This window comes from Phocoena phocoena, chromosome 20 (assembly GCF_963924675.1).
Source record: "Phocoena phocoena chromosome 20, mPhoPho1.1, whole genome shotgun sequence".
Lineage (NCBI taxonomy): Eukaryota > Metazoa > Chordata > Mammalia > Artiodactyla > Phocoenidae > Phocoena > Phocoena phocoena.
The window spans coordinates 18,076,979-18,090,146 of NC_089238.1; the positions used below are offsets into that span (position 1 = coordinate 18,076,979).

At 42.5% G+C, this 13,168-nt stretch overlaps 1 protein-coding gene across 1 annotated transcript; it reads right to left on the reverse strand.

The window, feature by feature from the left end:
* Positions 1-223: 223 nt before the first annotated feature.
* On the reverse strand, positions 224-6,130 carry NUDT19 (nudix hydrolase 19). The gene is made up of 3 exons (XM_065899627.1): positions 5,417-6,130; positions 1,312-1,519; positions 224-429 (listed from the first exon to the last, which is right to left on the reverse strand). The coding sequence occupies exons 1-3, from the start codon at positions 6,128-6,130 to the stop codon at positions 224-226; spliced, it is 1,128 nt and encodes a 375-aa protein (XP_065755699.1).
* Positions 6,131-13,168: the final 7,038 nt, after the last annotated feature.

Consider the following 13,168-nt stretch of genomic DNA (forward strand, 5'->3'; position numbering starts at 1 on the left):
AATTTTTTTCTCGTTTTGGTAACAAGATCATTAATACTTTATACTTGTGTGATACTGTAAGGTTTAAAGAATAAAATAAGAGAGCTCCGTAATACACTTGAAATATGAAAGACTGTACTAGAACTTACAGGCACAAAGTTGCTTAAGTTCCAGGCACGTCTAGTCAACCCTCATTTTTCATCAGGACAACTTCAAGGAGGCCAGCTTACAAAGAAGCCATTCTCTACAGACGGCTCTTACTCACTACATAGTTCTTAGGGTAAACATGTTTATACTTTGACTGAACTGTCACGTGGATGTTATAATCATGGCGATTGTACATCACTATTCGGTGAAATTTCTTGCCTTCTTTCATGATTTCTTCATTCTTTTTTTCAGTGGACATAAGATTTTCTAAATAGTTTGAATCTTCTAAGTACATCTCATCTCCTGAAAAATAATATTTTAATTTTAGTGTTATTTTATAAAACATTCCAATATATTTGTGATATATAAATCAGTGGTTTTTTTAATCTATTTCAGGTGTTTGGAACTGAGATAGTTGTTAAAAAATCCTAATTTTTTGTGCTTACCTCAATTTATTTTTTGTGTTTTTAATACCCCCCTACCCTCCCCAGTTCTCCAATTTCCAGCCAAGAATTTTCTTTGGGTACATTTATGACTAGTATTTTTTCATCCTGAACTATAATTTTTTACACTAATTCATGACTCTCTTTATCCCATTCAATGTTAATGTTGGCCCTGATATCCATATTTTTGGTGTTTCTATGTGGGCTGCTCTAATCATTTTAAGGTTAAATTACAGAAATTATTATTTACACATCAAAACTGCTGAGCTGTCCCACTGTAGGATGAATAACAAATATTTTCACAATTCTGAGAAGTGAGATAAGCAGCCATAAGTGAGACAGGTCACAAAACTCCACCGTAAGCGGCTACAAAACCTCTATCCTGTACTCACCCAACAACAATTGACCACCAACAAACTCTCTTTCAATCAAATAAGTACAATTTACAAGTTCGCATAATTTAAAATTAAAATGTAAAAAAGTGAGCTAATATACAAGAAAGAACTTTGTTAGTGTCTAGGAAATATATTTACATTAAGTGTATATAAAGTAATGTATCCAGAATTTCTGGTTATAATAAATACTATGAATATCTTACAGACCTTGATCTTATTTAATTAGTACCTCTGTAGTGTGTAAAACAGAGACTGTAGTTCATGTCTCTGTGTGAGATAATACTGCCATACGGCCCAGAGCATTAAATGTGAATACTAACAAAAACACTGATAACTCACTGATTTACCTGGTAAAAGCTGGATTGTTCCATCAGCAGTTAATAATGTGATTGGCAGCCATCTTTCCACCCCTTCTAATTCACGATCCAAACAAAATTTGTGCAAGTCAGAGAGAGAGGCAAACTGTTCTAGTCTTCTTATTTCGTAGAACTGTGGAGGTGCAAGCCAAATTTCCTTTGATATGAAGCTTTCAGTTGCCTCTGACGGAGATGACCACTGCAGAAGACAAAGGTAAGGCTTCCTGAAGTTTATCCTATAGACAACGCAAGACTCGAGATCCTTAGATCAGAACCTAAGAGCTAACTGAAAATGTAAAAGTTAATTCATTAATGTGTCTTGCTAGATTCCTCTGAGACAACATGAAAAGATTTGGTGAAGAAAGCTGGGTTGATCCCCTTCAGAGGTTGATTATTGGGACACTGATCCTGAGAACTAGTACATAAACCAGGATAGATCACAAAGGGTTGACCTGGGAGCGTTGTTCAGCATAAAAGGCAGGAGATGCTAAGAAGGCAAGGTGGTTCTGGTCACTCCTAAAGGAAGACTCTGAAGTATAAACTCATGACAGCGGATTGAGAATTTAGTGCCCACTCATTCCTCCCATAAATGGGTGCCTTGGCTAGGCACTGAGGATGTGGTGGTGGATGAGACAAAGATCTCTCAGGCCCTAATAGGGCCTTCAGCAAACAAAATGTAGCGTGATGTGTGCCATGTGTTACAATGAAGGTAAAGAGGCCGGAGCAAGAGAAGCTTTCAGGAAGGTCAAGAGATGTGACTCAGTCTGTCGGACCAGGAGTGTAATAACTGCACGGTATCAACCAGATAGCACTTACCATTTCACTTAAGTGGCCTCACTGCTGTGACCTGCCCACTTTCCCAAGCCTTCCTTCCATACACATTTAGATAAAAAGAGCTGATTCAATAATATGAAATAACCCCAAAAGGTCTTTCTTCAACTGGTTTACTAAATATCTCCTTACACTGGGGAAACTGATTCTCACACCCAAAACCAGGGAGTTGACATTGACTGCCTTGAATATCTGTAGGCCCGAAGTTTACAAGCTTGTATGAGAAACTTGTTAAATCTTCAATCTATGGGGCCCAGCAATCTATGTTTAATAAGCACCCCAGATTCTTCTGAAGTTGGCCAAGGTTACATTTTGAAAAACAAAGCTCTGGCCTCAAAGGACCACCCAATCTCTAAGGTATCCTGTGAGTTCAGTGGTAACAATGAAGATAAAGGGTTAAACAATAGCCATTAACTCACTTAATTCAACCTGTTCAGGTTGGTCTAGACCATAGGCTAAAATAACTTAAATAACTTATTGTTTATTGGTTACTTGTCACTGGTAAAACACTAGTTTTACTAGTTACCAGTAAAAGTATTTTGAGCAAAAATACTTTACATAAAGTATTTCCAATCCTTAGGATAACCCTGCATACTCTCATTTTACAGATGAGAAAACGTAGGAAGATCCTCTAACTAAAAAACCTGGGCTTCAAACTCCCAGGGCGGTGGTGGGGTGGGGTGACGCTGGCTCTAAATTCCACTGTTGCCCTTCAGTTTCTGAACTTCGGCAGTACTGACACTTTAAACCAGATAATTCTTTGTGGAAGGATATTCAGCAGCATCCCTGGGCTCTACCCAGTAGAAGCCGGTAGAAGTCCCTGAGTTGTGACAACCAAGAATGTCTCCAGACATTGCTAAACGCACCTGAGGGTGGGATGGGTAAATCATCCCATGTTGAGAACCACTGCAATGAGAAGCCCGCGCACAGCATCGAAGAGTAGACCCCGCTCGCCACAACTAGAGAAAGCCTGCATGCAGCAACAAAGACCCAACACAGCCAAAAATAAATAAATTTATTTTTTAAAAAAAAGAAAGAAAAGGGAGAAAATTTGAAAATATAGCAATAAATCTATTCAAAATAAAGCAGAGAAGAAAAAAGATTGAAAAAAAATGAACAAGGCATCAGGGACCTGTGGAACATTATCAAGTAGTCCAACATACATGGAGTCCCAGAAAACAGAGGGAGGTGAAAAATATTTGAAGAAACAAATAATTAAATAATAAAACAAAAAGAAAACCACGCACATCATAATCAAATTACTGAACACCAATAATTAAGAGGAAATATTTAAAGTAGCCACATACACCAAAAATACAAACACACATTACATACAGAGGAACAGAGAGTTAAAAGCAAACTTTTCTATGAGATGATGGATGTTCACTAAATTTACTGTGGTAATTATGTCATGGGATATGTAAGTCAAATCATTATGCTGTCACCTTAAACTTAGTGCTGTATGTCAATTATATCTCAGTAAAACTGGAAGAAAAAAAAGACTTCTCAACAGAAGATTATGCAAACCAGAAAATAATGAAGCAACATTTTTAAGTACTGAGAGAGAGAGAAAAAAAAAAAACCCAAACTGTTAACCTACATAGAATTCTATACCCAGCCAAAATATCTTTCAAAAACCAAAAGCAAAATAATGTATTTTCAGACAAAATTTAGAAGATTCACTGTTTAGAATGAATTTAGATTCATTCATTCTAAACAAATTTAGAAGATCTGAAATACATGACATATTAGAGGTAGTTCTTTAGGCAGAAAGATACCAGATGTAGATTAAATCCACACAAAGTAATGAAGAGTGCTAAGAATGGTACATATGCAGGTAAACATAAAAGACATTTCCCCCTCATTTTCACAGTCTTTAACAGATTGACTATTTAAAGCAAAAATAATCAGTGTATTATAGAGTTTATAATAGAAATAAAAGTCAAATGTATGACAACAAAAGCATAAATGACAGGAGGGGAGAAATGGAAGTATATTATTTTAAGGTTCTAATACTACACATGAAATGAGAGATGTATATTGCAAACCCTAAAGCAATCACAAAGAAGTACAGTTAATAAGTCAATAGTGGAGATAAAACACAGTCCTAAAAATACTCAGTTAATCCAAAAGAAGTCAGGAAAAGAAGAAAAACAGTTCAAATAATAGAGGGGACAGACTAAAGAACTAACAGCAAGATGGCAGATTTGAAGTTAACCTTATTGAGAATAACACTGAATACAAATGATCTAAACACTTCAGTTGAAAGGCAGAAATTGTCATATTGGATAAAAAAGTAAGACTATATGCTGCCTACAGGAAACACACTTTAAATATAAAGACACAGATTAAAAGTAAAGAATGGAAAAAAATATACTATGCTATTGCTAATCAAATGAAAGTCTGAGCGGCTGTATTAGTATCGGACGGTAAACTTCAGATTTCAGAATAAGGAACATTGCCAGGGATAAAGAAGGATATTTCGTCATAATCAAAGGCTCAATCCATCAAGCTTGAATAGTCCTAGGCAGCACCTCACAAGGGAGCTTCAGAATACACGAAGCAAAACCTGATGGAACTGAAAAACTGAAAATAGAAAAAGACAAATCCGCAATTATTCTTTGAAGATTTCAGCATTCCTCTCTCAGTACTTGATGGAATACATAAATGATATGAAAGACCTGAGGACACTATCAACGAACTTAACCTAACTGACAGTTCTACAAACACTTCATCAAATACAACAGAATACACATTCTTTTTAGGTGCAGAGGGATCATTCACCAAGGTAGACCATATTCGTGGCCATAAAACAAGTCTCAAATGAAACAGTCTCAAATAAATTTTAAAAGACTGAACTACGAGGAAACAAACTGCTGGGGGTTGAAATGAGTTAATGCACGGCAAGTGCTTAGGAAGGAGCCTGGCACCTGATCAGCGCTAGCAGAGCTCCTAGCGTCTCCGCCGGCCTCCTGCTGGAGAAACCGCGTGGGGAGACATCGTCGAGGCCCTGGGGCTGTGAAGCCGGGGAAAGTAGAAAGCAGTTCACCAAGGTCATGGCTTTGGCCTGCTGGCCGGGGGCCGGACCACCTGGGTCCCATGCCCGCTCAGTCGCGTACTGGCTGTATGTCCCTGAGCAAGCGAATTAGCTTCCCTGGACCCGGCCTATCTGGAGGTTCCGGGTGGGCCTGGGCCGCCGGCCGGGGGTGGGGTCCTCATTCCCAAGCTCCAGTGGGTCCCCACTCCGCGCCGGGAGGACGCCTACCTGGCAGTCCACCACCTCCACCAAGTCGGGGAAGACCGGCGGCGGCTCGCACAGGCAGCACAGAAAGAAGGTAGTCTCGAAGCGGCGGCCACGGCGCTGCATGAAAGGCGTGAGCCAGGCGCTCCAGTCGTGCAGCGCCCAGATGTCGGGAGTGCAGTCTAGGTGAGCGCACAGGCGCAGGAAGTGCTGCGGGTCTCGGCGGACGCGGGCGCGCCAGTCAGCCAGGGCCGGCGGCGGCGCGAGGGCGCGGCCCGGCCCGGACGCGACGGGCCCGGGGACCCTGGGCCGCAGCAACAGCACGCCAGCCTCCTCGAAGGCCTCGCGGATGGCGCAGATGCGGAAGGCAACGTCATCCGGCAGCGCCGCCTCGTCCCCGTCGGCGGCTCCGGGCCTGGCATCTGGCAGCACCGGGAAGGTGGCGCGTCTGGGCGGCGCCGGGCCCAGGCCGAAGCGGGGCGGCCGGTGGTGCGGCGCGAAGAGGCTCAGCCAGTCGGCGGAGCGGTCTGCCGCGTCCAGCACCCCACCCGGGAAGACGTGCGCCCCGGGCAAGAAGCCTTGGCGCGCGGAGCGCAGCAGCAGCAGCAGCCGGAAGCCCTCGGCGGGCGGCGGGGGCCGCGGCGGGGCGGCGACCACCGGGAGCGTCCAGCCCGCAGCCAGCACCACGGTGGCCGCCCGCCGCCAACTGCTTGGGCCCGGCCGCAGGGGGCCGCTCATGGCGTGTGGCGGCGCGCGACTTCCGGGCTCAGCTTCTGGTGAGGCTGGAGTTTTCCCCGGGCCTGAGGACGGAGGCCGGCGTCTCGCTGGGTGAACTCCCGGCAAGGTGCGCGCTGGGCGATCGGTGAACCCGGGCTGTTTGGCCTCACCCGCGCCTGCCTGTAAGGGGGAGAAGCAGGCGTGTGCCAGTGCGGTGAAGCTCCGCCTCGAGTGCCGTTGTTCCCAGCCAGGTCACTCTCGCGGGGCAAGGGCTGTCACAGCCGCTTGCTAGGAGGGCCTCAACACCCTCACTCCGGACACATGGACCAAGAGCAGGAATGCTTATGATTGCACAATGACCTGTCGAGGTAAAAGTGCGATGCAAACCTAGGTCTGGTGACACCAAAACCCGAGAACTAGGACTTTCTCGATTAAACAAAGAGGGTTTGTTTCCTTTGGCGGGGGGTGGGGTAGGGGTGGATGGGGGGGGGGCGTCCAAGGGCTAGGTGTCCGAGCTTTGCAGGCTCACATGAACCCCAGCAATGAAAAACTGATGCATGAACCAGATACCAAATTACAAATTTCACACTGCACAGTCTGAGTGTGAAAGGTCCTCCTTGAATCCCCAGACAAGCTCCCATCTTGTGATCTGGACACCTTTTATTGTCAGGGCACCTGGGACCACCTTAAGCATCTTAGGTCACTGGATAATTTCCACTTTCATGGGAGAATTTTAATCCAAGCCTAGAGATGGAAATTTTGCTCTGCTCCACCTTTAGAAAGAGCCTGTTAAAGCAGTCTTCTCTTTTATAGCTCCTTATTCGTTACTAACGGTTTCTCCACAATTGCTATTATAGTTGATCACCCATTTGTTATGTGTCCGGATGTGCATATAGACTATTGTTGAGCCTCATTTTCAAACTATCATTTTAATGTGGGATATTCCCTGGGGGAGGATCCAGAGAGGGCAACAGTAGTATTTAGGTTGATTTTTGTTGGCATCATTTTCTAAAGATGCAGATCCCTGTGTACTGACCGCATCCCAGAAACAGGAAACAAGACCACATGTTTAGAAAAACACACAGAGGCCAAGGGAGAACACATGTACTGGCAGGTTGGGGGAGGGGGGTGGAGTCTGCCAAATTTCATCCATCTTGAGTCTCTGCATAATCCACAGTTAGGGACCCCTCCCTTACCTGCTTTCCCACTGATGGCTCTCTGCTCTGAGACAATCATTTCACAATCTATTGTGGAGTCTAGGATGGCACCCTGGAGCCTGTGTTTTTAACAATCCCCCAACTTCTCCAGGTGATTTCAGTGCTTTAAGCCATGGGAAGCCATAAAAGGTGGTGACATGATTAAGTTCATATCTTCAAAGGTCACCCTGACAACAGCCTGATGACTCAATTGGATGGGGCTGTTCTGGAGGCCCGTGGAACGTGCTGGGGAAGAAATGGTGAGGGTCTAAACTAGGAGAGTGGCTGTGAAGAGGGGGTGAGGGAGGTGGGAAGAAGGGAATGATTCACCAGAGAGTATTTAGGAGGTAGACTTGAGGTAATGTGGTAATTGGTTGAATATGCAGAGCAAGGGAAAAGAAGGAATTAAAGTTTTAGCTTGGGAGGTTGAAAACTCGGTGGCTTCAAACAATGAACATTTATTATCTCACAGTTTCTGTGGTTCAAGATTTCAAGAGCATCTTAGATGGGTTGTTCTGTCTCAGTATTTCACATGAGACTGGTGAGCATGTCAGCTGGGGCTTGGTTAGGGGCTGAGGGATCCATTTCTACAATGTCTCACTCATATGGCCGTTGGCCAGAGGCCTCAGTTCCTCACCATATTGGCCTCTCCATAGTGCTGCTTGGATGTCTTTGAGACATGGTAGTTAATGATCCAAGAGAGTGGAAGGAAGAAGTCATGATGCATTTCCTGACTTAGCCTCAGGAGTCACATTCCATCACTTCCACAGTATCCTATTGTTACACTGGTCAGCCCTATGCCGTGTGAGAGGGGACTACATGAAAACACCAGGTGGTAGGGATCATTGGTGGTCATCTTGGAGGCTGGCTACCACAGTGGATAAAAAAAACCATCGAAGCATTAGGAGAAAACAGGTAAATTCCTCTATAGTCTTTGACTCAAAATCTAGAAGCATAAGGGAAAAGATTGATCAATTTGACACACTGTGCATATTTATAACTTTATTATGACAGAAGACACCATAAGAAAGTCCAAGATATAATAAACTGAGAAAATATCTCTAATGCCTATCACAAAGGACTGAGAAGAAAAAACCTCCAATTGTGTAGAAAATGGGCAAGAGATATGGAAAGACAGTTGGTTGTGATTTATGTAAGGTCACACGTGCAGCAAGTGTTGTTTGGAATCTGTCTCCAGACCTATTGGCGTGTCCTCCAAGTGTCCTGCTCCGCCCTGTTCTGCCAGGGGCACAGTGCCAGCTACTCCAGGCCTGACAGTAAGTGCACACAGGGCTAGCAGTTACCATGTGCCACTTGATCACAAGAGTCATTTTGTTTATGACAACAGTTGCTTACTTCAGAGAAGGACACTTGACTCTTGGTTCTTATGTTCCACTGGTCTGGTCTTCCCCAGCTATCTTTACAATAACAAATGTTCTTATTTGATTAGAACATGCATGATCCTGAAAGAAAAAAAAACAACTTTCCAAACGTCATATTGTTTCTTACCCATAGCTCCAAGTGGACTTTTATTTCAACCTCTACTTCATTGAGCCCAAATTCATTTCTGTTATCCATTATTTATCACGTTTTTCAGTGGAAAAAGAAAGGAAGAGAATGCGGGGGCTAGCAATGGAGAAATGACTTCAGCTTGGAGAATCCACAGTAGCAGGAGAGTTTGTTCAGCCTGCCTAGAAACGAAGGCATGTCACTGCAGTTAAATGGAATTCACCTATGAATGACCAGCAACATCCAGTGCACCAAGAATCATCACATAAAAATGATTTCTCAAAATGTTTTTTGAAAAGGGTTTAAAAAAGGTTCACAATATGTTTTCTCAAAAATGCATAGATTCCACTTAGGTGACATTCTGGAAAAGGCAACACTGTAGGGACAGAAATCAGATCATGGGGTGAGAGGAAAGGATTGCCTACAAATCCTTCCCATGGGGGAGTTCCCATGGGGGAACTCTCGGGTGGTGATGAAGACATTCTATATCTTGATTGCAGCGGTGGATACATGGTTGTACACATTTGTCAAAACTCAAATCTGCACACCTAAGAAGGGTGAATGTTACTGTATTTAAATTATACCTCAATGAGTTTGACTTTAAAAATGTACAGATTCCAACTTCTCGATCAACCTGAATTTCCCTCTGTAACCTTGACCTTTTTATTACATACCTTCTTTCATTGACAAGTTTATCTAGTTTTAATCTTCAAAATGATTTCCAGCCGATTTTACCTAAGTTATAGAAAGTTAATGTTTTCATATATATTGCTTCTTTTGTCCAACCGTCCCATTTTAGGCAGCCAACATTTATTGAGCCCTGTGCCTGCAAAAAGTCTTACCTCAATATCCCTATGAAGTATATCCTATTATTACTCCCATTGTAAGGATAAGGAAATTGAGGTCAGGGAAATTAATGAAAATCTTCAATGAGAATGGATCTGGGGCTTCCCTGGTGGCACAGTGGTTGAAAGTCCACCTGCCGATGCAGGGGACACGGGTTCGTGCCCTGGTCCGGGAAGATCCCACATGCCATGGAGCGGCTGGGCCCGTGAGCCATGGCTGCTGAGCCTGCGCATCCGGAGCCTGTGCTCCGCAACGGGAGGGGCCACAACAGTGAGAGGCCCACGTAACACACACACACACACAAAAAAAAGAATGGATCTGAACTCAGGGGTACCCTATTCCATAGTCAGTGCTCCTAACCTCGATGCTATTCTGTCTTGATGCTGCATTTCAAAACGTGCTTCTGATTCCCTGCAGGTAAGATTCCAAAAGTTTTGCTTTGCCTGTTTGTGGCACCTGGCGGGGTGGGGGAGGGGATGTGTGTTCTGAAATTGTTTCTCATTATAAATGAGACCCTGTTAAAATTTATATTTTAATAACTACTATTTTCTGGATGATAAGAGCATTCAAACTTTTATTGTAAAAACAATATAACAATATTAAATATATATTGAAAAAATACCATTCATAATTCCACCACCTTTACGTTTTCATTTCTGTATATTTCCTCTTAGATCTTCTCTATGTGCCTAACACATACCTACAGACAAAGGACATTCAAATTTGCTTTCTGACAACAGCATGTTAGAAGGACTCTTGAAAATCATTTTGCCAACAGGAGTTCTCATTTGGCTTGTTTATGTTTGTCATATAAGCCTTAAGGTTATAACATTCTAAACTGAAACACCAAAGAAGCAGGATGCCCAAGATCTCACAGTACTGCAATGAAAACACCCACAATCCTCTGTGTAATGAGATGAAAATAAGTAAATTAAAGAGAGGAATGCTTTTCCAGAAATCCATCTTGTGCTCATGGACAGAGAGCTGCAGCATGTGGTCAGTTCCTGCACCTTCGGTCAGTTCCTAAGAGCCAAAGAAACAGTATTTGAACATGACTTTGATCTACATTGACCACAGCCAAAGATCGTTTATGTGGAGACCTACTATTCTTCCTGGATTCCATCCTGCATTAAAAGATGAGTATAATTGTATTGTAGAAAAGCACCTGGAGATATACAATCCTGGAGTCTTTCTGAATATCTCTTTATGTAATGAAATCTGTGAAGGGTAAATATGTTGATCAGGATATTCACTTCAATTTAAATGTGCATGAAGAAGATTAAGAATATCTTAAAAACTCATAAGAGTTGGGCTTCCCCGGAGGCGCAGTGGTTGAGCGTCCGCCTGCCGATGCAGGGAACGCGGGTTCGTGCCTCGGTCTGGGAGGATCCCACATGCCGCGGTAGCGGCTGGGCCCGTGAGCCATGGCCGCTGAGCCTGCGCGTCCGGAGCCTGTGCTCCGCAACGGGAGAGGCTGCAACAGTGAGAAGCCCGCATACCGGAAAAAAAAAAAAAAAAAAAGGAGTTGATAGCTGAATCATTTGAGGGTGCCTTTTTCAACTAAGTTATAAATGCTGCACGTTATCTTTAATTTTTAATTATTAATAGCCATTTAGTTAGACGTGTCATTCAAACAGTAGACACGGAGCATTTAATTCCAACTAAGATCTGTTGCCATATACAAAACAGCCCATGCTGTGCTAATTTCCCAAAATCAGGCAGCCAATGCAATTATACTTCTGAGGGCACCAGGTCAGTTACAGAACAGGATTCTCTTAGACTCCATGACAAATGATGGGATTTCACATCTGTAATTTACCAGAATCAGTTTAGATTGCTGGGTAAAACAAACTGTTTAATAAACACTAGGCTTTCTTGGACTCAGAGTCTGAATTTAAATTCCTAATCTAATTTAAACACTATAAATAAGTAGCTATAAATCTAATTTAAACACTATAAATAAGTAGCATTTATACAAATTTGCTTTTAAGTCCAGACACTAATCCTGATGTGGACTAAAATCGCAGTAAGCTTCTGATTTTTAAAATTCATATGGAATTTTACCAACAGACTAATTTTGGACAAACTAAGATTCCATTTCCATACACACCAAAACCAACAATTACAACCCCCTCCCCACCAAAACCCCCCAAAAAAACCCTTTTTCGTTTAACTGCATTCTATTAAATGTTTTAAGCCCTGGAAGGGAACTTGGAGTTAATCAGTTGTCCACCCCCCCCCCCACCCCCCCCCCCCACCCCCGCCATTTCAAAGATGAGGGAAGTGAGGCACAGGGAAGTCAGTGACTTGCCTGAGGTACTCAGAGAGAAAGGCAGAGCCCTGCCCATCACAGCTGGTCCCATGTTGCAGGAGGAGGCATTCCCCAAAGGAAGGCAGAGGCCACTCCTACAGCACTTTTGTTTCTTAGCCTGCCTTGCAGGATCACACTTTGGGGCTTGTACCCTTCACAAACATTCATTACAGAACAGAGAACTGCATTCTGAGAAGTAACTGTGTAGCTAAAAATGTATCAATGTGCACATTGAAAAGGAAAATGCAGCACGATCAGGGTCCTCATGCAAACTAGAACTCTCTTCAACCCAAACTGCTTTTTAGTCATTGGACAGCACACATCTCTTATGTAGCTTATTGTAAACCTTAGGTAAATTGTGAAGTTTATGCTCTAATTTGACTTACCAAAAATATTTTCCCTTGTGGCATTTAAAAGCATACATTCTTAGAGAACAGGAAAAAAGAATTTGCCAGGCATATTTTTCTTCTACAAACATTATCATGTTTTCTGTTTTTTTCTAATAGGAATAGTTGAAAGTTCCTGTGATAAGTGCCTTGGCATTCCAAGTTCTTGTTTTCTCAGTATCAGATAAAGCTGTGCTATTTTCCTAAAAGAGAAGCCAGGCATGTTTTCTCTTACAGGTATTAACTTTACAAGAGATTTATAATAGCACTTAACTTTTGAGGTAAAGATCTATCCTTTAACTTGTACCTTTAATTTAGGAAAGTAGACTCTAACACTGACCATTATCATATATACCCTATATTAAATATTTGTAATTTTTTAATCACTTGTATCATGGTATAAGATCATAACAACTATTTTTAGAAAATTAATGACTTTGATATCCAACATCTACATTGAATCAGGCTTCTACCAGAAAGCAACCTCTTGAATTATACATAGAAATGAGAGCAGGGAGATATTGCTGTTATTGAGCAGCCTATTGCTCAAGCAGAAAGTGATTTTGCTTACATCATATAGCAAAAGTCCTGTCAGGCAATGTTATAACTCCAAATAATGCCAAATATTACAAATGCTTAACATTTTCAAAGAGTTGTATAGGTTAACATGTCCATAGGATAAATACGTTTATTGTAATTCAGCTTTTTTGGTGTGTGTGCAATACTTTATCACTAGATTCAGTGAGCAGAGGATTCTCAGAATCAGGTACACATCTGATTGCACATATAAGTAAATACTCAAGGATCTGCC